General features: G+C 56.0%; 4 protein-coding genes across 5 annotated transcripts in view; 2 read left to right on the forward strand and 2 right to left on the reverse strand.

Annotated features, from left to right (window-relative positions):
- Positions 1 to 1,785, forward strand: part of EYA3 (EYA transcriptional coactivator and phosphatase 3) — a 46,955-nt gene extending 45,170 nt beyond the window's left edge. For both annotated transcript variants that reach the window (XM_054395472.1, XM_054395473.1), the window contains 4 exons: positions 65 to 179; positions 515 to 636; positions 888 to 988; positions 1,671 to 1,785. In XM_054395472.1, coding sequence (XP_054251447.1) covers positions 65 to 179; positions 515 to 636; positions 888 to 988; positions 1,671 to 1,751 — 419 coding nt within the window. In that variant the 3' untranslated portion in view covers positions 1,752 to 1,785. The remainder of the gene's footprint in view (positions 1 to 64; positions 180 to 514; positions 637 to 887; positions 989 to 1,670) is intronic.
- Positions 1,786 to 6,188: 4,403 nt separating this feature from the next.
- On the reverse strand, positions 6,189 to 8,812 carry XKR8 (XK related 8). Its single transcript, XM_054395432.1, has 3 exons — positions 8,517 to 8,812; positions 7,590 to 7,786; positions 6,189 to 6,907 (listed from the first exon to the last, which is right to left on the reverse strand). Exons 1-3 carry the CDS (start codon positions 8,810 to 8,812, stop codon positions 6,207 to 6,209), a joined length of 1,194 nt encoding a protein of 397 aa, XP_054251407.1. The 3' UTR covers positions 6,189 to 6,206.
- Positions 8,813 to 10,897: 2,085 nt separating this feature from the next.
- SMPDL3B (sphingomyelin phosphodiesterase acid like 3B) lies at positions 10,898 to 20,112 on the reverse strand. Its single transcript, XM_054395219.1, has 8 exons — positions 19,941 to 20,112; positions 19,621 to 19,834; positions 17,952 to 18,049; positions 17,315 to 17,458; positions 16,587 to 16,759; positions 16,267 to 16,447; positions 14,979 to 15,112; positions 10,898 to 11,281 (listed from the first exon to the last, which is right to left on the reverse strand). Exons 1-8 carry the CDS (start codon positions 20,110 to 20,112, stop codon positions 10,898 to 10,900), a joined length of 1,500 nt encoding a protein of 499 aa, XP_054251194.1.
- Positions 20,113 to 20,317: 205 nt separating this feature from the next.
- On the forward strand, positions 20,318 to 24,912 carry RPA2 (replication protein A2). The gene is made up of 9 exons (XM_054395317.1): positions 20,318 to 20,333; positions 20,530 to 20,642; positions 20,751 to 20,852; positions 20,934 to 21,047; positions 22,586 to 22,660; positions 23,292 to 23,409; positions 23,686 to 23,792; positions 23,959 to 24,053; positions 24,805 to 24,912. The coding sequence occupies exons 1-9, from the start codon at positions 20,318 to 20,320 to the stop codon at positions 24,887 to 24,889; spliced, it is 825 nt and encodes a 274-aa protein (XP_054251292.1). The 3' UTR covers positions 24,890 to 24,912.
- The last annotated feature ends 424 nt before the right edge of the window (positions 24,913 to 25,336 follow it).

Here is a 25,336-nt window from a genome sequence, read left to right on the forward strand (position 1 = left end):
GAGTGTTGGCTCTAGGAGTGACTTGGCAGCTCAGCTGGGCAAGCTCCTGTTGCTTTCCTTCCAGGCCTTCTTAGCCCACAGAAGAGGGAAGCTCTGCAGCAGCTAAGGACTGATATAGAAGTGCTAACAGATTCCTGGCTGGAAACTGCATTGAAGTCCCTGCTGCTCATACAGTCAAGGTATGGAACTGGGAATGTGCAATTGCTCTCAGCCCTTTCTGTCACTTAGGTCTGCCTGCAGTGTCCATGTGTCACACTACGGCTTTGTCACCAAACAAAGTGCAGAGCTCCGCTCCTGAGCACCCTCCAGGGTTTGCTGCATCTGCTGTTAGGAAGGGCCCCACAACAGGACTGTGCTGCCAGAGCTGCATTTCTGCCAGAGAATTTCTGTTTAGAACAAATCAAAATCTTGCCTAAAATGCTTCTTGAGAGCAGGAAGGCTGAGCAAGCTGCTGGAGTAGCCCTCAGCACTACTGGCCCCAGCTGTGCTTTTCCAACTGCTTTTCCTTTTTCAGGAGAAACTGTGTGAACATCCTGATCACCACCACCCAGCTAGTGCCAGCTCTTGCCAAAGTTCTCCTGTATGGACTGGGAGAGGTGTTCCCCATTGAGAACATCTACAGTGCTACAAAAATAGGTGAGGGGCAGTGCTGGGTGTCCGGCACGGCCACGCCTGCTGGGACCTCTGCACAGGAATGCCTGCGGCTGAGCAGCCTCTCTCCTGCTGTGCTGCAGCTGCCATGTGCTAGTGATGGCTTTTGGCCTCACCAGCTCAGCTGGGTGCTGTCCCCTGCCCAGAAAGCTCAGAATGTGTTTCTGCCCTGGAAAGAAGGGACCTGCTGAGGCTGCCCTGTGCCCGGGGTGCTGACTGGGGTTGTGCTTTGGCAGGCAAGGAGAGCTGCTTCGAGAGGATTGTGTCACGCTTCGGGAAGAAGGTCACCTACGTGGTGATAGGGGATGGACGTGACGAGGAGGTGGCAGCCAAGCAGGTGGGTTTGTGCCCTGCACAGCTGGGACATGCACCCCTGCATGGCTCTGCAGGGACACAGGGACTGCAGCAGTCTTCTTCTGCAGGGACAGTTCCCAGCACTGAGCTCATCAGGCCAGGGCAGCCAGGGCATAGCTGGCCTGTGGTACACAGCTGGCCTGTAGTGCATGAGATCTTTCACTGCACTTAAAGGGGCAGCTTGCTGGCTCTTGGGGTTAAAGCTTCTCTTCAGCTGCTGTCTGGCACTGTCTGTGATGCTATCCCTGTAAAACAGTGTCCTGATGTGGCCTGTCTGGATCATAGCTTGCAGCTATCATAGCTTGCAGCTATCATAGCTTGCAGCTATCAGTTAGGATCAGGCAAATCCTTAGCAGCAGGGAAGGGGTCAGCTGCCAGCAGTCAGGTCACTGCTTAGCATCTGCCTTTAGGCTGAACTACAGGCAAGGAGCAAAGAGTTTGGGTGGTGGCGACAGACCTGATGGGGTTGTTGAGTCACTGACTGAAGGCAGGGCACAGATCACTGCCAGGGCATCGTGCTGTGAGCCAGAGCTGTCATCCCTCAGAGCCCTGGGAGGGCTTTCCTGGGTGAAGCAGCAACTCACAGCATGAGAGTCTTCTGCTGCCCCTCTGCCCTCTCTTGCAGCACAACATGCAGTAACCTGGCCCTGTGCCCTCTCTTGCAGCACAATATGCCTTTCTGGAGGATCACCAACCATGCAGACCTGGTGTCCCTTCACCAAGCCCTCGAGTTGGACTTCCTGTAAGAAGCTGGAGCAGAGGAGTGACTGCAGCTGCTGCCAGCCCTCCCTGCTGCTGGGGAGGCAGAAATCTCACACGTTTGGGGACTCAACTTTTCAGCTTGATGAAGAAAACAAACCCAATGCCAACTGTACAGCAGAAGGTGGCTCCAGGTCATTTCCTCAGGCCCTGCCAAGTACAGAGGTGTCCTCTAATGTGGCACCAGACTCAGCAAAGCTTGAGCTTGTCTGAAGGAAGAGCATGGGGAAGCCAGCTGGATTCCTATAGTAGGTAGTCTCCAGAGCGGGTGGTACAACAGCAGAAGCATTTGTAAGAGCCTTCTCCTTTCTATTCAGCTTAGTTGTAGTACCCAAGGAAACAGAAATCCTTATTTTTATAGAAAAATTCCTGATGGCAGAGCTGAACCTCCCTTGTTTTGCAAAGCCAAAAAGAGCTGTGGGGTTTTTATAGGAAATACTCCTGAACATGTCAGAAATACCTCTATTGCTGTGTCCTCCCTTCTTCCCCAGTGTTCAGAGCAGTTAATTTATTACAATGTCCTTATGTTGTTTCCTCAGTGTGGGCTTACTGGAAAATAGATAAGGGAACGTTTCTGGGGTCTGTGTTTCCTTGCAGAGGGAAGTGATGGGAGTTCTGAGCTCTCAGTGTGTGCTCAGGCACTGCTGGCAGGCAGGAGGGTACTGGATTCCAGCTGTCCATGACCCAGACCGTAGACCCCACAGGTTCTCCTTGGGAAGGAGAGCAAAGCTGCCTGTGAACAGCAGAGCACAGCACTGCTGCAGAGTGCCCAGACATGTCCTGACTCCTGCTCTTAACCAGAACTAAACCCTTCTGAGTGCCACAGAGAGAGGTGTGGTTGGTGTCAGTCACCTCTGCTTCCCTGGCTGCCTCTGTGAGTATATCCCTTGTAGTGGAGCCTCAATGTCCTTGTCTTTGTCTCTGCCTTGCTGCCTGCACAGCTGGGCACACCCTGTGAAGGACTTGATGTTCACAACAGTGACCTGGCAGCCAGAGGCTCCCATCTCAGAAACAACAGCTGGAGCCAGTGCCCTGCAGCACCACTGCAGCCTGGGGCTGGCACGGGTCAGGCTGTGCTAGGTGTCTGCCTCCTCCGTGCACCCAGTACCACCAATCCAGCAGGTGCTTGGGTTTGTGAGGCTCCTGCTGAGCCAACACCACAGCTGCACCCAGAGCCCTCCACATCTCTGCTCTCCAGCCTAGTGTCACCTGTCTGGTGCCCACAGGGGACCAGTCCTCACACTTCAGAGAGGGTGCTGAGCTGCTCAGGCTGTGCCCACAGAGGCAGGCTGTTTGTTTGCTGCATTCCTTCCATGGCTGTAGCTCCTGAGGAATTTCCATCAGTGCTGGGGAGGTGACAGCCAGCTCAGCACATCTCTGCTGTACTCCACAAGTGGCTGCTCCTGGGCCAGCTCTGGTCACCAGGACAGAGGGGTTTGGATCCCTAGAGCTCATGGGCTGGATACAGAGGTCCCTGTGCCACAGGTTCCTTGCTGCAGAGGAGATTTTCTTTCTCCAGGGTGGTCACAGGAGTCAGGAGTATTCTGCTCTCCACCAGCTCCTTGCTCAGTGTTGGCATTGTGCTCTGGTCTCAGGTGGGCACTCTGGGTCCCCAGCAGCTCCCTGCTGCAGGAGCTGCTGTCTGTAGAAGCTACTCCCTGGGACCAGTGTGGGCTTCCTCCCACTACAAACATCTGAGGAACAGATCCTGCTGTGGGTGTTACTGAGCAGCTCAGTGGAGGGGGTGGCTTTGGGCTGCACCAGAGGCTGCTGCTCTGCTCACAGCTGCTGCCCTAGTGGAGCCCCTGGAGCAAGCTGGGTAGATGCTGTGTGGTGCCCAGGAGCAGGTTCTGAAGACAAGCAGGAGCCCCCAGGGGTGTTCTGCTACCTGCCACCCACACAAGATGGAGAGCTCAGGGGTGCCTCAGGCAGCTGAGGCAGCCTGTGGAGGTGTGCCCTGTGCAGAGCAGCTCCATTGCTGCTGGGCACATAGAGTCCCCTTCCGCTGGGGGTCCCTGTGGAGCTCAGCCAGAGTGGCTCTAGCAGAAGTGAGCTAGGGCAAGGAGCAGCCCCTTTGCTCCAGGGGCTGAGATGCCACTGGGAGATGACGACTCAGCTGCAGCTACAGGAAAGCCTCTGCTGCATCCTGAACATCTCTCAGTGGGGCCCCAGCCCACCCAAGGTCTCCTGTAAACGGGCCTGGGAGCTGTCCCAGCCCGCTTGGAGCATGCCTGGCCCTGCAGCTGACCGCACTGTGGGATTAAACCCTGTGCCTTAACCTCCCCCTGGCAGTGCCCCTTGCCCACAGCAGCGTGCAGAGCCAAGGTGTGCAGGTAGTGGTGTGCCCGAGCAGTGCAATGCCCAGGTAGCCCCACGAGCACTGTGCCCATGGTGCTGAGCAGCCTGGCAGCTGGGGCCTTTGCTTTGTCTTTGTTTACTTTGCAATGTTGTCAGGAAATGTTATGGCAGTGGCAGAGCCTGGAGCTCTGGCAGCCCCTCAGCAGGGGCATCTGCAAGGGTCCCTTGAATATATGTAAGGCCCTCTGGGCAGAGGTCACTGCCCCTGGCTATGTCTGTTCAATAAAGGCTGACCTGGCTCCTCTCCTCCTCTGCTCCGTTTAAGACGCTGCCTGCCCCCCACCTGCAGGGTCAGAGCTCTGCCCAAGCAGTCATTTTCTTCTGACTCTACTCTCCCCAGGCCTAGCTGTAGATAAAGTGGTGACAAACCCTGCTGGCTGCTGCTGGCTTCAGGGCAATCACACAGGTTTTAACTATCCCCCAGGCATGGAGCTTCGCTGCTTCCTGCAGCCCTGGGACCCTGTCTTGGCTGGCACTCAGAAAGCCAAATCCCAGAGTCCACAACAGCCCTTGCTGTGAGCTGGGGTGAGAGCTGCTGGGAGCAGAGCCTTTGCCCCCCAGGGGCTGCACACTAGGAGCTGTGCTAGGGACTGGAAAAAGCTGAAGGCTTTTATGTTCTGTAGTTACTGCCTCAGCCTCTGGCAGCCTTCAGTCCCTGTGACAGCCTGGGCTGGGGGCAGGGGCAGAGACCTTGCTCCCCTGGGCTGTCCTGTGAGAGGCAGCAGTGGAGGTCCCAGCCCCTTGGCTCTGCTGTGGTGTCCAGGGGAGACAGATGGCACTTGGGATAGGCCCACAGAAAGCTTCCCTTTTGCACAAGGCCAGCAATCAACCCTCCCCTCTTCTGCTGTGGTGCCACTGTCCTTGGCCATGAGCTTATCTTGTGCTAGGCCCAGCTATGACAGCAGCATCTCAGCTCTTGCCTCCTGCGGCCTCTCCCTGCCCTGGCACCTTGGGGGCGGGGGAGTGTGGGGGGGGTGTGTATGACCCCTCCTGGGACAGAGTCCTGGCAGGAAGGTGGGCAATGGAGATGAGGGGGAAGGGCCAAGGGCCAATGCTGTGGGCAGCCAGCATGTGCCACACTTGTTGGCTGGGCAGCAGCAACAAGAGCCAGGGGCCATTTTGGGGCCTGCTCAGGCTTTGGGCAGCCCCACCTGGGCAGCAGTGAGTGCCCATGCCCAGGAACCTGCAGAGCCAACCACATCAATGGCTGAGAAACCAGTGGTGGATGCCAGCCTGGTCATGGCAGTGAGAGCACCTCCCAGGGTGTGGTGGGAATGCCAGCAAAGGGCCAATGAGGTGCTCCCCACCAGGGACAGGGCCCCATGGCACTGCTACCAGTCCCCACCCCACAAACATTTGCTGCTCAAAGGCGAAAAGCAGCAGGCCCCTGCCTTGCATCCATGGCCCAGCCTCAAGCACAAAGCTTCAGCTGTGCCCCCTCCCAGCCCACAGCAGGAAGGGAAAGGCAGCAGACGTGGCTAAGGGCAGGGGCAAAGGTTCTGCCCATGGAGAATCCCCACTGGAATGTGCTCCCCTGTTTGCAAAGGGGCAAAGCTCTGCCACAGGGCAAGGGGACAGCCCCCACACACCATGCCCCTGCACTGTTCCATGGCACCCTACCAAGGGTGGGGGCACCTCACTGCCCCCACGCATCCAGGGTGGATGCAGAGGAATCCCTGCCTGCCCCAGTCCCTCCCTGCTCCTGGTGATAACAGAGCAATCTTTGACCTTCACAGCAGCACAGGGGAAGGCAGAAAATCCTGGCAGGAAACAGATCAACTGCTGCCAATGAGGGAACAAGCTGTCCCTCACCAGCCCCTCCTCAAGCACTGACAGTGGCAACAGGCACAGAAGAGGCACCAACAACAGACCAACTCACTGCTGTTTGTGGAAAACGCTGATAATAAATTACAAGAGAGGTGCCAGGGCCCACAGCAGCACAGCCCCAGGGGGCTGGACCATCCCCCACAGCACCACAGTCATAAGGGCACAGTTTCTGCCAGGTCCCCCCAGTTGCCCAGAACAACAGCTTGGGGAAGCAGGGCTAACAAATCTACCCCCAGAAAGCCACATCAGAGGCAGCCTCAGACAGCAGACTCAGTGGCCCCGTTCAGGAAGCGCTGTGCTGCTGGCCAGCCCCTGGGAAACTGGGCCTGGGCCAGGCACTGCATTCGCCTGTTCACAGCCCCACAGCCCCTCCTGGCATCCACCTCATCGTAGCCAGCTGCTTGCTGTGCCCACACGTTGGGGTGCAGCCCCCGGTAGTAGGCCACTCTCAGTGCCAGCCCCAGCAGGTAGCAGGGCAGCGCTGCCGAGAGCACTGGGATGAGGTAGGAGTGGTCCTCAGAGGGGGAGCGGCCCCAGAGCCAGGCCAGGGCCAGCAAGGCACTGTCCACCAGCAGGAAGCTGTGGTAGATGATGCTGCGCTGCAGCGTCCTGCCCGGGGACACATTGAACCAGCTGAAGTAGAGGATGACGGCCACCAGGGCCCGGTAGAGCTGCTCGGGGCCAGGGGACTCCATGAAGTCTGTGCCCTGCAGGCTGACCCAGAGGAACATCGCCAGCCAGACCAGTGGGAAGTGCACGGCCAGGCCGTAGGGCCAGAGCAGGGCGAAGAGGGCCAGGGCCAGGACACGAGGGCAGATGAGGAAGAGGTTCCACAGGAAGTAGACCATGGAGGAGCCCATGCCCAGCTCGTGCTTGTCCTGCAAGAAGGAGCGCAGGCAGTGATGGTAATCCACTAAAGACCAGGTCACACACAGGAACGCAGTGCAGATTCCCAGCCCTGCAATCACAGTGGTGGAGATGCTGAGGGCCCAGCTCAAACTTTCCCCTGCCCAGCATTGCTAAAATAAACTCCTCACCAGCCCACACAGCAGCTGCTGTGGAGGCTCAGAGCATCAGCCCCTGTGTCTCCCTGAAGAGGAGGCTGGTGCCCTTCCTTGCCCAGGAGATGGGGAAGAAGCAGCAGGTGTGGCTCTGCAGAGCCTGTCCCAGCCCACACAGGCAGGGGATGAGAGCTAGTTCCACCCAACAGCACAAGGTTGGGCTCCCCATTTCCATGCAGTGATGCTTGCTCCCCACCATAGGATGGGCACCAAAGCATCTCCTCAGCGATTTGTGCTCTGCTCCATCCACATCCACAAGAGCATCTCCCTGATCCCCAGCAGACTCCCAGTTTCTCACCTTAGCTTCTCTTAGTCAAGCAGGAGAATGTCCCAGCTTCAACCCTTCCACCCCAACCCCAACATAGTCCATTGGGGCACATAAGCACAGGGCAGGGATCTACCCTCCTGTGTGTCACATTTACAGGAGTGATATGGGAGAAGGATGGCTCCTGAAGCAAGGACCTCAGGAGTGTCCTGCTGTGTCCTGCAGCTCCTGGACAGTCTATCTGGTCTCTCCCATGCATACCCACTCTGACCTCAGTACCCCTGCAGCCCCCTGCCCTGGCACCAGAACCTCACACTGGGAGGGCTCTGCCTTGTTTGTCCTCAGGATGACATAGAGGAGCAGGGTGAGCTGTGGGGTGTTCTCCAAAAAGGTCTCGAAGAGGCGCAGCATGCTGATGTCGTGCGAGAGGAAGGCCATGTGGCTCTGCTCCTCCTCGTCTTCTGTCTTTGCCCTGCACACCTTCCAGCCCACCCTCAGAGCGTGGAGGCACCTATGGAGACACAGCCAGCATTGAGGGGCCGCTGGGTGGCAGCGCCGTGCGCCCCTCGCTCCTCACACTCCTCTGTCAGGGCAACCTCAACCGCCCCGATCCGTGCTCAAACCGCTCCCTTCCCGCTCCCAAGCCAAGAAACGCAGCACCCGCAGCCTGCCCGCCGCCGGTCGAGCATCGCTCGGAGCAGAAGCGGCCGAATCCTGCCCTGCCCCGGAGGCGGAGCAGCCGCTCCCCGGGACCAAGCAGCCAGGAGGGCTGAGGCCGGGACGAGGCTTCGGGGCGTTCGCTGCCCCCGCAGGCTCCGACCCCCTGCCCTGCTCCGCCTGGAAGAGGCCTCCGGCGGCAGCGGCAGAAGAAACAGAGCCGGGACTTCGGGACACGGGTGGGAAACTTCATTCGGAAGGACTCGAGTGGCTCCAACCCGGAGCTGGGCTTCGTCTGGGGAGCTCCTTGGCCGCCCTGACAAGCTCGGGGGTGGAAGCACTGGGGTGGCCAAGGGGCTCCCTGGGCAGAGCAGTAGATGCAGGGGGTCGGGCCCCGGTCCCTGGGGAGGACAGGACGCGAGGCTGGGGCGGACTGGAGAGACCCGGGAAAGGAGGAGGAGCGACCGGAGGATACTGTGGGGATACCCGGGGCCGTGGGGAGGCAGCAGAGTGATAGCGGGACGGGGCGGGGAGGGGGCGCAGGCTGCCGGGTGGGCACGGGAGGAAGTGAGGCCTGACCGTACCTGAAGAGGAAGCCGAGTTGGAGGAGGTGAAGGGCGGCGAGCAGCCACGGCGGCAAGTCGGGGCGCAGGGCGGGAGGGTCGGAGCGCAGCCAGAGCCAGCTGCAGGCCTGGGTAGCCAGCGAGGCGGCGGCCAGCAGCACCAGCACCAGCACGGCCCAGCCTGGCTGCCCGCCCCGCGCGTACCCGGCCGCCACCCACCCGTCGGCGAACACGTCCAGCGCCGTCGCCGCTGTCCCCGCCGCCGCCAGCGCCAATTGCAGCGGCCCGAACCGCGGCCGGGCCGCCCGCAACGCCATGGGCGGGATGGCGGCGACCGGCGGCGTGACGGCAACCGACCGGCAGCTCCCGGGCCCCGCCCTGGACAGGCTCCACCTCGGGACCGGGGCCCTATCCCCCCCGGTTAGATCCCGCCCTCGCCGAGCGGTGCTCTGCTCTGCACATCCTGCAGCCTTCCCCGGGACAGCTCCGTTGCCCTCCCCCGGTCACCCTAAGGCAGCCCCCGGGGTGCAACCCTGCAGCCCTGGCGCCATCCCCATCACACACCCTCCCGGTCACCCGGCAGCCCCTCCGCGCCAGCCCCAACCCCTGGCCGCTCCTCCACTCCCGCCACAGGAGTACGGCCCCGGGCCCAGCCCGGCCACGGGCGCCTAGGGACGGGGGAGGCCTCGCTCTTGCCCCTGTCCCGCTGCAGCCCCCGCGGGGCTCTCGGCACAACTCAGGAAGCGGTTTTGCCCCCTGCCTCGTGAGGCAAATCGCAGTCATCAGAGCTGCTCTGACCCTCACCGGCAGGATTTTCTCCATCACCTTTCAGGCCACTGGCAGAACCAAACCCACTACCAGGACTCCCCTTGACCCCCACCCACCTCAGGAGGCTGCTTCAAAGCAAAGCAGGGGTTCAGGAAGGCCCAAGGACGCAGGACTGGGCAGTACCAGCTTTGTCTGCCCGTTGCAAACAGGAAGATTTCAGGACACGGCAAAGCCTGAAAGCTGGCACCCGGCTCCCAACTGCTCTTTTCCAGATCACTCTCTGCTCCAGGGAGCTCTGGTGTGACTGAGCTGGAAGGAACAGGAGTGGGGAAAGGTCTAGCGGGGTCAGCCACCCCTGCTAGTCTGGGAGCAGAAGGGGAGCTGGTGGCAGAGAGGGTCTCAGCTGGTACCAGCCTCTTGCACACAGCCAGCTGCCCAGGAGCCCACAAGGAGCACCCCAGCCCTAGGCACAAGCTCTGCAGTGGCACCAGGGGCAAACAACACCCATGGCTGTGAAGCCCCAGAGCTGTGGGCACTGCTCCTCCGGCACCCACACACCCCTCACCTTCATCCCATCACAGCCCCTCTGCTGGGCACACACCACACCCCTGTGCCCTCTCTGCTTGCAGGCTCCATCCTCACCCTCAGCCCTTCCTCTCTTGGGCCCTGCCTGCACCTCACTGGTGGGATGCTGTTGGGAGCATGCAGATGACCTATGGAGCACCCTGGGCATGCCCAGGCTTAATGTTCTGGACACAAAAAGCCCAGCACCCTGCCAGCTCCTGCTCTGCCACATCAGGCACCTGCAAGGGCCCAGAGCTGCCTGTCACAGACAACCCAAATATTCCCCATGCCTAAAGGGCCAGCTTCCTTGCTCTGCATTGTCCCCCCCCAAGGCTCTGCAGGAGGCCAGCAAGCCCCAGAGCTGCTGAATTACCAAAATTTTTAATGGCAAAGAGATCAAGGCCAGCTGGCAATGCCTGGCTGAAGGAAGGAGCTGAGTGGATGAAAGCCAAGAGAGCACAGAAGGGAGGGGAGAGCTGCCCATGCTCAGCAACCAGGGGAAAACAAACAAAAACTAAAACAAAAATAAAAATCAAACTTCTTACCCTGGAGCCTCATCTTGGGCACTGATGAGAAAGCGGTGGCCCAAACCTGCTGAAGGTCACACCCTGGCAAAGGCAGAACTAATCCCACTTGGCTTTGCCCAAAGACGGAAGGCAAGGCTGCTGCTGAGGGCCACCAAAACAGGGCCTCGTGTGGTCTTTCCAAGAGAGCAGCATGTGCCAACATGAAGAACCTCCCTGGCAGCAGCTCCCAGCTCTCCTCTGTGCTAAGTCCAAAAGGAGGCCTGGTCCTCATCTCTTTGAGGGACACAGCAGAAAGAAGAGAGACTCCCCAGCTCAGTCAGTCTGACATAGAAGGCTCTGCAGCAGTCCCTGCCCTTCCTGGATACATCCAAGCTCTTGTAGAAGATTTCACACCAACATCACACAGCTGTTAGGGAAAGCCTCTGGTCTCATCTTGGTGTCCAAGCCAGTTCTCAGTGCCAGGAGCCTTCATGCCTGCTGATCCAACTGCAGGGTGGCCCTGGGCTCTCTCCAGCACCACGTGGGCTCTCTCCAGCACCACGCTCACTGTGGACTGAGCAGTCCTAAGAGCAAGCACAGCAGCAGCAGGCAGGCAGTGGGAAGGGCAGGGGCAGAGCTGCTGCCTGTAACACACTGCCTATACTGTGTGAAATCCACCTCCCTGATGGCACAGAGGTGATCCATCCGGCAGCCCTCCCGGCATGGGCTGTGGTCGTATCTGACAGAGTTCAGCTCATGGTACTGCTGCAGGCAGCCTGCATCCTCTGACAGCTTCTGCAGCACTGCCTGCATGGAGCCCACAGAGCCATCAGGCACTTGGAAGGTTTTGGTCAGCCTGTACTCTTCCTCCCACGCTGGGCCCCCTTCCTGCCCTGTTGAGGCCATCATGTTGGCACGAGTTAGGTTCAAGTAGTAAGTGACCATATCCTGCAGAGAGGGAACAGAATGAGGGAAACCAGGAAAGGATCAGGCTGTGAGTGCTTAGCTAGGATGTGATGAACTCCTCTCCCAGATGCTGGTGTGCAGCACTGGACATGTCTGCACTGCACACAGCAGGTCTCCTGGTGCAGAAGGGAGAGCTGCTCCCAACAGGTGCCTTCTACCAAAGGGAAGGACACCTCCAGAAGTCACCACAAAACCATCCTGTTTCTCAGCCTCTTGCCCTTTTCCTTTCTGCTTCACCAGCTCCCCATGGTGTACTTTACCATTCATTTTTCATGCTGTAAAGATGCTCAACAGGGCTGCTTTATCCACTGCAAAGGAAGACACAAACACCCCATCCTCTGCCTCTTGGCAGAGACATGAAACAGAAACTGGCCTTACATATAGAATCATAGAATCAGTCAGGGCTGGAAGGGACCACAAGGATCAGCCAGTTCCAACCCCACTGCCATGGGCAGGGACACCTCACACTAGATCAGGCTGGCCAGAGCCTTGTCCAGCCTGGCCTATAACACCTCCAGGGATGGGGCCTCAACCACCTCCCTGGACAACCCATTCCAGGCTCTCACCACTCTCATGGGGAAAAACTTCTTCCTCACGTCCAGCCTGAATCTCCACACTTCAGCTTAATTCCATTCCCCCTAATCCTCTCACTCCCTGATATCCTAAAAAGTCCCTCCCCAGCTTTCTTGTAGCCCCCTTCAGATCCTGGAAGGCCACAATAAAGTCTCCTCAGAGCCTTCTCTTCTCCAGACTGAACAGCCCCAACTCTTTCAGTCTCTCCTCACAGGAGAGGTGCTCCAGCCCTCTGCTCATCGTGGTGGCCCTTCTCTGGACACCTTCCAGCATGTCCATAGCCCTCTTGTAGTAGGGGCTCCAGAACTGGGCACAGTACTCCAGGTGGGGTCTCACCAGAGCTGAGCAGAGGGGGACAATCACCTCCCTTGACCTGCTGGCCACACTTCTCTTGAAGCAGCCCAGGATCTGGTTGGCTTTCTGGGCTGCAAGTGCACATTGACAGCTCCTGTTGAGCTTCTCCTCCATCAGCACCCCCAAGTCCTTCTCCTCAGGGCTGCTCTCCAGCCAGTCCCTGTCCAGCCTGGATTTGTGCTTGGGATTGCCTCGACCCAGATGCAGGACCCTGCACTTGGTCTTGTTGAACCTCATGAGGTTGGCTTGTGCCCAGCTCTCCAGCCTGTCCAGGTCCCTCTGGATGGATCCCTTCCCTTCAGCCTGTCTGCTGCACCACACAGCTTGGTGTCATCAGCAAACCTGCTGAGGGTGCACTCAATGCCTCTGTCCATGGCACTGACAAAGATGTTGAACAAGCCTGGTCCCAGGACTGAGCCCTGAGGGACTCCACTTGTCCCTGGCCTCCACTGGGACATGGAGCCATTGACAGCCACTCTTTGGGTGTGGCCATCAAGCCAGTTCTGTATCCATCTCATGATCCACCCATCAAACCCATGTGTCACCAGTTTGGAGACCAGGATGTGGTGTGGGACAGTGTCAAAGGCTTTGCTCAGGTCCAGGTCAATGCCATCAGTTGCTCTCCCCTCATTTATTAATGTTGTACTCCTGGTCATAGAAGGCCACCAGGTTTGTCAGGCAGGATTTGCCCTTGGTAAACCCATGCTGACTGTACCCAATCACCTCTTCACTATTCTTCTGTCTCAGTAGTGCCTCCAGGAGAATCTGCTCCATGATCTTACCGGGCACAGAGGTGAGACTGCCTGGCTTGTAGTTCCCTGGTTCTTCCTTCTTACCCTTTTTGAAAATGGGAGTAATGTTTCCCCTTTTCCAGTCAGTGGGGACTTCCCCAGACTGCCAGGACTTTTGGAATATAATAGAGAGGGTTTAGCAACCTCCTCTGCCAGTTCTCTCAGTACCCGTGGGTGTACCCCGTCGGGTCCCATGGACTTGGACACTTTCAGGTTCTTCAGGTGATCACCAACCTGATCTTCACTTATGATGGGCAGTTCTTCCTTCTGGTTCTTGCCATTAGCTCCCATGACTATTCCAGGAGTGTGGCTGGAGGCCCTTGCAGTGAAGACTGAGGTAAAGAAGTCCTTGAGAACCTCAGCCTTTTCCAGGTCACTTGTGACCATTTCACTGTTTCCTTTCTGAGGGGGCCCACACCTTCCCTAGGCTTCTTTTGACCATTCCTATACCTGTAGAAATTCTTACTGTTCCCTTTGACCTCCCTGGCTAGATTCAATTCAAGCTGTGCTTTGGCTTTCCTAAGCAGGTCTCTTGCTGCTTGAGCAGCTTCCTTATATCTCCCCATTCCAGCTGTCCTTTCCTCCACTCCTTGTACAGCTTCCTTTTAAGTGATAGTGTGTCCAGCAGCTCCTTGCTCATCCAGGCAGGCCTCCTAGCATTCTTCCCTGCTTTTCTCTTTGTTGGTATACATTGCTCCTGGACACAGAGGAGGTGGTCCTTGAATACTGACCAGCTGTCCTGGGCCCCTCTTCCCTCTAGGGCTTTGTCCCACCACACTTTGGCCAGCAGATCCCTGAAGCCATCAAAGTCTGCACGCCTGAAGTCCAGGGTTGTAAGCTTAGAATACATCCTCCTGGCTGCCCTGAGGATCTTAAATTCAACTGCCTCATGGTCACTGCAGCCAAGGCTGTCCCTGAGCCTCACATTGGTTACCAGCCCTTCCCTGTTGGTGAGAACAAGGTCCAGCATAGCACCTTTTCTTGGTGGTTCCTCTACCATTTGGAGGATGACGGTGTCATCTATGCAATCCAGGAACATCCTGGATTGCTGGTGCCTTGCTGTGTTGTCCCTCCAGCAGATGTCAGGGTGGTTGAAATCACCCATGAGGACCAGAGCTTGTGACCTGGAAGCCACTTCTATTGGCCTATGGAGGGCCTCATCTGCTTGGCTCTGCTGGTCAGGTGGCCTGTAGCAGACCCCTACAGTAACATCTCCTTCCCCTGTCTTGCCTTTCATTTTAACCCATACACTCTCAACCAGCTCTTCATCCTTCCCCAGGTGGAGCTCCACTGATTCCAGCTGCTCACTGCCATAGAGGGCAACACCTCCTCCTCTCCTTCCCTGCCTATCCTTCCTAAAGAGCTTGTACCCATCTATCCCTACATTCCAGTCATGGGAATCATCCCACCAAGTTTCAGTAATAGCCACTATGTCATGGCATCCCAGCAGCACAGTGGCCCTTAATTCATCCTGTTTGTTGCCCAAGCTGTGTGCATTAGTATAGAGGCACTTCAGCTGGGCTGGCCCTGTCCTCCTCTTGTGCCAACTCCCCTTACAGCTCACCAAGATTTGGGTCCATCACAAATGAACCCATTTAGCAAGCAGGGTGACCCAAATAATTTACTAGATGGCTAAAAGTTTTTGGAGGGGGTTTGACAAGTCTGTTAGTCCTCAATGAGAGGTTGTGCAAAGGAAACTTGCTAAAGACACAAAGAACATGACCAGACCTACCCTGCATGGCCCTGGGGAACTCATTTCCAGCAGAAGGCCTCAGCCAGCTGATTGCAGTCACCCTGACTTTAACTCACTGATGCTCTTACTCAACCTTTGTTAGACATGAGCCTGACATATCTTGGCTGATGTCCTCTCGTACATAGTTGACTCCTGTAGTCACAGTAAAACTGCAGGAGGCATTCAAGTACCCCAGAGCTGCAGTGTGCAGCAGATGGGGATCCCCTACCAGCACTTGAAGGGTGTCTGGATCATAGTCGACCACCCGAATCCCAGGGTTGTTGGCTCCATTGGTCACTCCAGGCAATGTGGTTTTCCAGGGAGTCACTCCAGGGGCCAGGAACATGACACTGACTGGAGAACCTTAACAGAAAGGCCAAACAACTCATGAATGCGAGACCTTGGCTTCTATCACACCTTGAACACACTGCAGTGGGCACCCTGCAGCAGCTCTGCCACCAGCCCCAGCTACAGCAGCAGCGCATAAAGGCCAACACTGACCAGCATCAGGGAGAGGGCCTGAGGACAGCCTGCACACTGCTGCCAAAGACTCCTGCAGCCAGAGTGCAGAAAGGAGCCACGTCAGCAAAGGAGACCCAGAGACCTGTAACCCCAGTGCAAAGATCTGTAACTGCTCCCTTACGTCTCAGCTGATGTCCAATACCCATGAACAAGGAGTGGGCAAGAGGCTGCAGATCACTGGGGGCAGGGGGGAAATGTCAATCTGAGGGTAAACAGGAAGAAGGAATGAAATCATGGGCTGGGGGGAGCTCAGAACCACTGCTGGTCCTTGCTGACCAAAGCATTCAGAAGCCTTTTCTGGCTTCTCAGCTGCACTCAGCTAACAGCCACCAAAAGCTCTCACTGAGAGCTATTCCTGGGAGCTGGCAGAGCTATCACACAGATGCCTGGTGGCCATGTGTCTCAATTTAAGGAGTGAGACAGATGCTCTTTAACCCTTCTCGAAGGGGTTAAAGACTCCACTTTGGATTGGATAGAATGGAAGGTTTAAATGGAAATGCTATTCATAACTACTACTACAGTGCAAAGCAGATAAAATACACAAAATCCACAATCAGGGCTTAACACAGAAGCTCATTAAGCCAAAGCTTTCCCCAGCCTCCACCAAACCAGGCCAAAAATCCAGGCCTCAAATGCCCACTACCCCCCCATGCCTCTCTACCCACCTCCCGCTCTCCCAATACCAACCCCAAGTGACACAGCTTAAGATTTAGCTTGCCAGCTCCAGGCCACAGCCAGGCTGCTCCAGGCCCAGCTCCCACACATAGATAAGGGAGCCAGCCAGGAAGGAAGAGAGAGAGGAAGAAGAGGGGGAAGATACAGCTTGTGCTGTTCCCTTTTAAGTGGGAGATGCAGGCATTACGGGAATGGAATAACAACTTCCTGTGCCCACCCTCTGGGCTGGACTGTTCAGCTCCTTGTACCGTCTGGTACTCTGGAGAAATCATCTCCATGGTCAGGACAGAGGCCTCAGCCCATGCCAGCACAAGGGGTACCTGTGTCACTGTAAAACATCCGGAAGCTGTCGGTGTGATGGTGCCCAAAGAACTGGGCAGCAATGACGCCGTGGTGCCGCCGCACCGCACGCAGGTACCGCTCGTTAAAGCCACGCTGGAACCAGGCCTGGCCTCGTTTCTTCTCGAAGAAGCCAGGAGGGACATGCCCCACGAGGTAGACCTACAGACCCAGCAGCTGTGAGCACTGCAAAGCCCTCGCTTCCCACTGTCTTGCTGTGACTGTGCGCAGGGTGCAGCAGGAAGAGCTTCCAGGCTGGGAGAAGCCTTCTCCTAAGCTTGTTATTAATTTCTTTTAATACCTTTTCATTGGCTCTAGAGGCATTGGTCAGCGTTTCCTCCAGCCACTGGAACTGCCCTCCAGGGTCTTCCTCACCAGCTGTCTCATCGTTCTGCGCATAGTAGAGGTTGGTGTTGAGGACAACTATTCGCCCTCTTGTCCCTGGGCTGGGCAGCTTCTCACTGTAGAAAGCTCCTGAAAAGTGCAGCCAACAAGGAAAAGCTGGAGGTCTGTGACACCAGATCCCTTTATTTCCATCCCTTTCAGCTCTCCTTGGCAATGGCCATAGCAAAGTCACCCTATGGAGAGGGTGCTAGCAGCACTCTGACCACTCCAGGGTGGAGATTTGGAGCAACTCTTCCCACCTTATACCTTTGAGGTGAAGGGAGACCCTGTGTGGGGACAGCGTGCAGCACCAGGAGCTGCGCAGCTCTCCAGAGCCACAGTGCTGCCTGCACCAGCAGCTTCCTTAAAAGATCTTTTTTCTCCCACTGAAATTCAGCACTTTGCATTCTCTGTAGGGACCCTTTCCAGCAACTCAAGAACAGAAAGAGAGGCTAAAGCATAAAGAAATTTCTTTTCTCGCAAGCAAGATTATACAGTGCCAGAAATTAGCGTTCAGCCAGACCATTCCTCTGCAAATGCTCTATAAATACTGTTGCTCCTAGGACAGAAGCAAGAAAGCCACTCATGGTATTCTCCACCCCCATCTCCCCAGAGTGCTGCCAAGGTGAGCCTGTGGTGCCATACCTGCTCTGAAAAGGGCAGTGGAAGCATCACTCAGCCAGGGCTGCCACAGCTCAGCTGTTCGGATGTAGATCCTGTGCTCCTTTCCTGGGAACTGGTTCTTGGGGTGGAAGTCATGGTTGCCCATGGCTGCATAGACCTTAACACCTAGAGACAGATAAAAGGGCTGCAGAGGAATCCATGCTGGCCTCACAGTTCCTCAGCACCAGAGCTCCCTGAGGCACTCACAGACTTGAACGAGCAGCATGGCTGAAGAGCTCTGCAAAGAGAATCATCCACAGCAGGGGGGTACAATACAGCAACGACCACCTCCCCTCCTCCGGACAAGCCACCCCAGAGGTGTGAATCAGTGAGCTTTCACCATCAGTAAGGCTCCTTCCCCCACTGCTGACATGGTTTAAGCACGAGGGAATCTTGCAGCCATTCCTGTTTTAATGACTAATTGCAGCAACTTTTTGTTTTCCTCTTTTTTGAGTTAACCTGAAACATGAGTGTGCACCAGACACCTCAAACAGCAACTAGGAAGAGGGCAAACAAGTCCCCATGACCATAGCCCTTCCCAGCTCTCATTTCTTCATCCTGGTAGGCTCTTCCTGTGACACCCTGTGCCCCTTGCCCCTTCTCACCCCTCAAATCCTACCTGGAAATGTCTCCTTTATCAGAGAAGTCAGGTTCTCTATTATCTGCAAAACCTTCTCTTCTCCAAGCTTCTCATTGGGGACGTGAGGAGTATCATCCCTAGAAGAATGAATGCAGCACAGTCACTGTCTGTGATAAGCAAGGGAAGGAAACTTGTTCCCTTCTCTTCATGCCTTCTACAAGGTGAAGCTGTTGGGTCCAGTGCTGTGCTGTCTTGCCAAGGCACTGAAGGAGTTTCAAGGGACTGCTCCAAGCAAAAATGGGCTCCATTTTATCCTACCTTGAAAAACCTGCACACGAGCACACAAAGTACAGGCTCACTCTGCCTCAGTGGACTTACAGGCAGCAAGGCTGGCTGGAAACATTGCAAGGAACAGCATTTTGCAACCTCAGGTCAACGTCTGATCAACAATAGTGAAGCCAAGCTGCCTGCAGAGCTGATTGAACAGCAGAATAACATCTCCCACTACCAGGAGACAAAGGAACACTCCCAAGAAGGCTGTGATTGTGGAGACCTGTCTGAAGTGTGGACACAGCTGCTGTGTTGTCACTGATGTGCTTCTGGCATTTGTCAGTGATGCTGTGCTGTCAGCCAGGCCATGGGAGAAGATCAGAACTAAAATTATGTCAAAGGACTGAGGGAAATAGTTTGAAGAAAGAAGACAAATCAAGATGAAGTCACAAGGATCAACAACTACTTCTGAGTAGGAACCCACAGAGACAGATAATGAAAACATGGGGTCAGGCAGCATTGCAAACTAGGATGGAGGTCACAGCAGGCACAGGTTGGTGCTGCACTGTCAGAACAAAAGCAAATGCTACAAGAGGGCACATACACATCCAATAAATCTTTCACTGCCTGTAAGTGATATTGAGCCCTCCTGTGCAACAGGGCACCCACTTCAGGAGACCACGCTAGGGGAAAACATGCTCCATTTCGGGGGGGGTCTTCATACTTCTAAAGCAAATCAGCTCTTTGAAGTAAGTCTCCCAGGTGCCTCTTATGGTCTGAAGAAATGCTGCACATCTGTTTTGAAATGCTCTCCTCCCACTGCCTCCAACAGGTTCGCCAACAGAAAGAGCACGTCCCATTGCCCCAAGGCTTTCGGGTGCTCTGTGTGAAGTCAGACAGGGCTGGCAACAATTAAGAAGAGAAGGAAGGATGGTGAATTGTGATCCTTTCCTTACCTTACCGCTTCTCACTTCTGGGGCACGTTGGGAGTGTCTCGCTGGTGTCAGAGGCCTGGCTGTAGCGGCGTTTTCCTCTAAGCCTCCATTTTACACTATTGTGAGGCCGACGGTTACCAGGTAAAGAGCCCTGGATGCCTCACAAGCTCCTTATGCCCCAGCCCCCCGGCTACCCTTTTTCCTCTCCAAAGGCAGGCACCCCCAGCACAGGCAGCATGGCGCCACAGCCCGAGAGCGGAGCTCCAGCATGCCCACTGCCAGCTGCCGGGGAGCATTCGGTGTTTCACCTCGCGGAGAAGCAGCTTTCGAACAGGCAGCCGCCGGCCCTGGGACTGCAGCAGGTAGACGGAGAAGGTAAGCCGTGGACGGCCCCTCCAGTGAGGGTTCCGAGCCGGACCAACCGCCTCAGCTGCCGAGCGGCTGGGCAGCGGAGCCCCTCCCGGCGAGCCCCGGGCGCGTCCCGGCCCCCAGCCCGTCCTCACCCGGTCCAGAGGACGAAGTCCGGCTGCGGCATGAGGCTCCGCATGGCGCGCACGGCGGATTCGAGCAGGAGCCAGGGTGCGTCGCACAGGTAGCTGCCCCAGGGTCCGGCGGCGGGCACGGCCCGGGAGCCGCCCGAGGGGCACACCTGCCCGGGATCCGCCGCGGCGTTGTAGTCGGGGTCCCAGTGCAGGTCGGTGATGTGCCAGAAGCGCCCTGCGCGCCGGGAGACGCCAAGGCTCAACGGGACGAGCGGCTGCCACTGGGCACCGCTCGGGGCACCCAGCCCGGCCGGGGAGTGGGGCACGCTGCCTCCCCTTACCTGACAGGGCCGTAGCCAGCGGGCAGAGCAAGAGGAACGCGATGGGCTGCATGGCGGCCAGCGGCTGCCGTGCCGTGCCTTTCCGTGCCGTGCCAAGCCAAACCAAGCCGTACCCCCAGCCCCGCCTCCAGCCCCGCGACCCGCACCGCTCAGCCCCGCCTACCGCCTCCATCAGCTCTGGGCAGCCGGGCAGCACCCACACTCAAGATGGCACTAGCCGCTTCACCGCGGCTTCCTCCTATTGGAAGAAGCCGGAAGACGGGAGATCGCGATTGGCTGCCGGCCGGCTGAACGGCACCTATGGATTGGGCAGGAGCTGGCGGCGCGAGGACGGCTGGTGCGCGCGGACGGCTGTTTCCCGACGTTCGGCGGCCGCCATGTGGAGCGGGCACGGTGAGGGGGACCGGGCTTGTGGGATCGGGCTCGGCTGGGCTGGGCTGGGCTGGACTGGGATCGGCGCCCAGGTTCGGTGCCTGGCCTCAGTGCGGGGGTGCTCGGGGTCGCCGGAGGCCACCGCCGCGCTCCGTGATGGCGGGGACGAGGGTACGTCACCGGCACCCGTTCATGGGCTTTCCCTCTTCGCCCTCAGGTACCTTCGACGGCGGTTACGGCACCGTGGGCACCTCGGGGCCTCCGGGCGGCTACACGCAGTCCCCGGGCGGCTTTGGCTCCCCCGCCGGTACTCAGGCGGAGAAGAAGCAGGTCCGGCGGGAGTGGGGCCCGGCCGGCTCAGAGGCGCTGGGCCGCGGCCGGAGATGGGAGTGGGGCGGCCGCTCCCTGCGGTGCTGACGGCCGCGCACTCTCTTGCAGAGAACTCGCTCCCAGAACATCGTACCCTGCACCGTGTCGCAGCTGCTGGCAGCCGAGCAGGTCGACGAGTCCTTCCGGATCCGCGACGTGGAGATCTCCCAGGTGGGCGCCGGGAAGGCTGCGGGTGAAACGCGCTCGTTCGCCGGGACCTCCCCAGATAAACGCTTCCCTCTTCCACCTCAGGTCACCATCGTGGGGATCGTTCGGCATGCTGAGAAAGCACCGACAAACATTCTCTACAAAGTGGATGATATGACAGCAGCCCCGATGGACGTCAGGCAGTGGGTGGATACTGATGTAAGCCTTCAAGTTGTTAGGAACATGCTCCTGCGAATTTTTTGGGAGCAGTAAAGAGGGAAAAATTACAGCATCAAGGAATATCTCAAGTGGGAAGGGATCCATAAGGATCGTCAAGTTCAACTCCCAGCTCCTTGCAGGACTTGCAGTTGCTGGAGCAAAGAGCAACCAAACTGGGGAAGGGTCTGGAGAAAAGGGCTGGGGAGGAGCAGCTGAGGAACCTGGGGGTGTTTGCTCTGGAGAAGAGGAGACTGAGGGGGAGACCCCATTGCTTTCTACAGCTCCCTGAGCGGAGGTTTGCAGTGAGGTGGTGGTTGGGCTCTTCTCCCTAGTCTCAGGTGATAGGAGAGGAAATGGCCTGAAATTATGCCGATGGAGGGTTAGGTTGGAGAGGAGGAAAAATTTCTTTGCTGCAAGAGTGGTCAGGGATTGGTACAGGCTGCCCAGGGAGGTGATGGAGTCCCCATCCCTGGTGGTGTTCCAGAAACCTGTGGCCATGGCACTTGGGGACAGGGTTTGGTGGCCATGGTGGTGCTGGGTTGATGGCTAGACTGGATGATCTTGAAGGCCTTTTCCAACCCAAACAATTCTGTGATTCTATGCCCTACCAAACAGAAGTGGTGTTTCTGAAAAGTGTTTTGTGGACAACATCTCTGAGATGCTGCTGTAGCAGGGATCACTGGTGCTGAGCTTGACTCCTGTGTTGTAATCCATGCAGATCGCTCAATCTGTCATTGTTTAGAGTTTAGCTGCTGGAGCTCAGCAGTTACTTCATGGCTGAAGTGAGAGAGAGCTGCATGCTCTATACTACTGTGTAAAAATACAAGGAGAGAGAGTGAACGGATGTGGCTCAGAGACTGAGGTGATGACATTTATCAGTGGATGTTGCCTCATTGTGATGCATAACTCCTGAAGTGCTGATAACTTTGCTTGGACTCTCATGGGTCTGCGCCACTGTAAGATACATTTGAAAGCAAACACCTGAGGTCAGCTGAACAGCTTTGGGGAACAGGCAGACAGTCAGTTAGCTTAACTGCTAGTTTAGCACAACTGCACAAAAGATTCTGGCCTGCTCCAAGCAGCGTGACCTAGCTGAAGATGTTCTTGCTTGCTATATGGGGCTTGGAGTAGACGAATTTTAAAGGTCCCTGCCACACTATGGTTCTATGTTTCCATTCCCCTGGCCCAGCTCTACAGTTGATCTCCTGCTCTGTTACCGTTGGGGTGTTGATTGCTCACATCGCTCTGTGCAAGTTGCTCTGAAGGGGCCCCCAGCAGGGCAGCCAGCAAGGCAGCCAGCAGGGCAGCCAGGTGGCCTTGCCTGCTGTGGGGTGCTCAGGCCATGCAAACCTGCACCTGCTGCTTCTTTGTTTCTCCTTTGCAGTTCTGTTTCCCTGGCTGTTCTGGCTGACTGTAGGAGTGTGTGCTGTTTGTGTGATTTTTGAGATAAGCCTCCTTTCCAAATCATTTGTTGTGATGACTGAGAAATTGAAGCGTGGATCAACAAACCCTTCCTTTCTCCTTTTCGTTTCTGCTAGGAGGCAGGTGGTGAGAATGTTGTGGTACCCCCAGGGACTTATGTGAAGGTAGCTGGTCACCTTCGCTCTTTCCAGGTAAGGTCATGCTGCCCATGGCTGCTGGGCCAGTGGCACAAGGGCTGCTGGTCTGGCACAGTGGTAGTGAGCAGCCTTCACACTATCCACTTCACTGTGGCCTTTTCTCATCTCTTCCTGTGGACAAATCCTTGAATGTTTCTGCCAGGGCTGTGTTTAATAACACTTTAATTGTTCATCAATGCAGAGGTCAGAGGACCTGTTTAATACTCCACTCTCCATCAGTACCTCACTTCCAGTGGAGCAAAGTCTGACCACCAGGTTCTTGGAGTATTTGTACTGCAGAGCTTAGGCTGGGTTCTGGGTAATGGGGATGCTTCTGGTAGCATATTATGTGCTGAGATACCTCTTAACAGCATAACTAAACATACAAATAAATGCTCAAATAACAGGGTCTGCCTTAAGGCAAAGTGCAGTTAATGACCAGCTGGTTGGAAGGAGGAGTTGCCCTGTCTGCACTGTCTTGCAAAATCACCTTCCAGTGCCAGTTAGAAAATGTTGGATAGGTTAGAGGCAGTCAGGCTCCCTGTTCCTAGAGGGAATGGTCAGATTGGCTGTTAATAATTGAGCATCTTCCTGTAATGTTCATTGTTTTGCATATTTTTTCTTTTTTTTTCCTATTTTCTGAAAGAATAAGAAAAGTTTGGTGGCCTTTAAGATCATGCCTCTGGAAAACATGAATGAGTTCACCACACACATCCTAGAGATCGTCAATGCACATGTGGTCCTCAGGAAGAATCTCATGGTACGTGCTTGGAGAGCCTGACTCCATACTGGGTTACTGTACCCCTGGAGAGGGACCTCTTGCTTGGACTCAACTTGGTACACAGATTGTGAGGCTAGAAAGCTTGATGATGTTGGAGAGCTACAGTGAAGGTGTGGCAGGAGTCCTGGCATCTCAGGGAGAGACTCTGTTTGGTTTCTTTGGGGAATTTGTTTTTAATTACTGCTGCTCTGCAAGTCCTTCCCGTGCTGGCTTGCAGCCTGTGTAACCAGAGCCACTTCTCTCTTGCCATGGCAGGAAGCAGCGAGAGGGCCGCAGGTGTTCCCCTCAGCTGGCGTGGGTGACTTGGGTGGCTATGGAGGAGTCTGCAGCCTCCCTTTGAACGGACTCACAGCACACCAGAGCCAGGTGGGTGCCAGCAGCTGCTCCAGAAGCTCGCAGTGGATGCTGCTGTGGCATGGTGTAGGACAAAGCAGTGCAAGCTCAGTTACTCTTTGATGGATAGTTCGTCCTCAACCTCTCTGTCCACTGCTGATGCTGAGCTGAGTGCTGAGGGTGGTTCTTGTTTTGCCAGGTGCTGAACTTGATTAAAAACTGCCCTGTCCCAGAAGGCATGAGTCTGCAAGAGCTGAAGGCTCAGCTCCACAGTATGAGCATGTCAACAATCAAGTGAGTGTGTAGAACCAAAGGATGTTCTGGAAATCCAGGCAGTCCTTCCTAGGATCTGACCAGGGTGGGCCAGCCCAGATCCTCAGCTGTGACACAGCACTGGTGACCGCAGGCATTCCCAGTGGGATGCAGCAATGAGCCAGAGCTGTCGGAGTCTTGAAGGAACCATTGCTAGCTGAAGGGATGCTGATATGCTTCCCTCCTTATTTTCAAAACAGGCTGTTCAGCAGTTCAGGGGCAAAGTTAACAGGCACCTGGGAGTACCCAGTGCCTCAGCAGTGTTTTCTCCTGTTCAAGGACTGCTTTGCTGTCTGCACGCCAGTCAGATGTGGGAAGAGACTGTTTCTGTTCTCCTTTGTTGTCTCTTACAGCTTCTCCTCTCTAAGACTTAGAAAAAGAGTGAAGCCTGTAGGCAATAATTAACATCATTATCTTTCTGTGTTCTGTCCCCTTCAAACCGAGGTGGTAGCTACTGCTTTTATATGGCACATACTGTGGGTGGGGACCTTCCCATCTGTGGCAGGTGAAGTTTGAGAGCTGCTGCTTTTGCGACAGCTTTGGAGAAGCTTTCTGTGTCTGCTGCCTGGTGGAGCAGCACTGAAACTGTTCACAGCATGGAGCCACTGAGAGCTCCCCTTGGCCCGTGATGGCCAGGAGCAGTAGAGTTGGGGTCTGTAAGTGGGAAATCCCTGAGAGAAAGGTGATGATAGGAAATAGTTAACTGCTAACTGTTGGTTTTTTGTCTTCAAAGGCAAGCTGTTGAATTCCTTAGCAGTGAGGGACACATCTACTCCACTGTGGACGATGACCACTATAAGTCAACAGACGCTGAGTGAGGTTGGCCCCAGCTGGATTTAGTTCCAAGCAAACTCTTGTCTCTGTATTATCCTGCCAAGCCTTGCTCTATGGAAGCCTTTGCTCTTTCTAGCCTCTGGAAATCCCAGTGAGTGCCTCCCCCTTGTGCTCCAAGGACAAGCAGAACAGGATTCTGTTAACTGGACTTGGTTCTGTGCTGTCACCCTGTGATTGAGAGCATCAACAGACATGGGAGAGGTGAACTCTGAATGCTCCAGAGCCTCGGGTTGGCTTTTGTCTCCTTAGAGGATGCTTGTGTTAGAAAGAAGAACCCCTTTGTAATCTTGCCCTCTGGTCCTGGGCAGATTGTCTGTTTCTAGAGCTGTTTCTCCTAGCTCACATTGCATTTTAATTTCATGTCATTTATTTCATGTCATGTAATTTCATTCACAAAATGGGTAGCCAAGAGTAGTATTCCACTCATGTAC

Source organism: Indicator indicator, chromosome 33 (assembly GCF_027791375.1).
Source record: "Indicator indicator isolate 239-I01 chromosome 33, UM_Iind_1.1, whole genome shotgun sequence".
NCBI lineage: Eukaryota > Metazoa > Chordata > Aves > Piciformes > Indicatoridae > Indicator > Indicator indicator.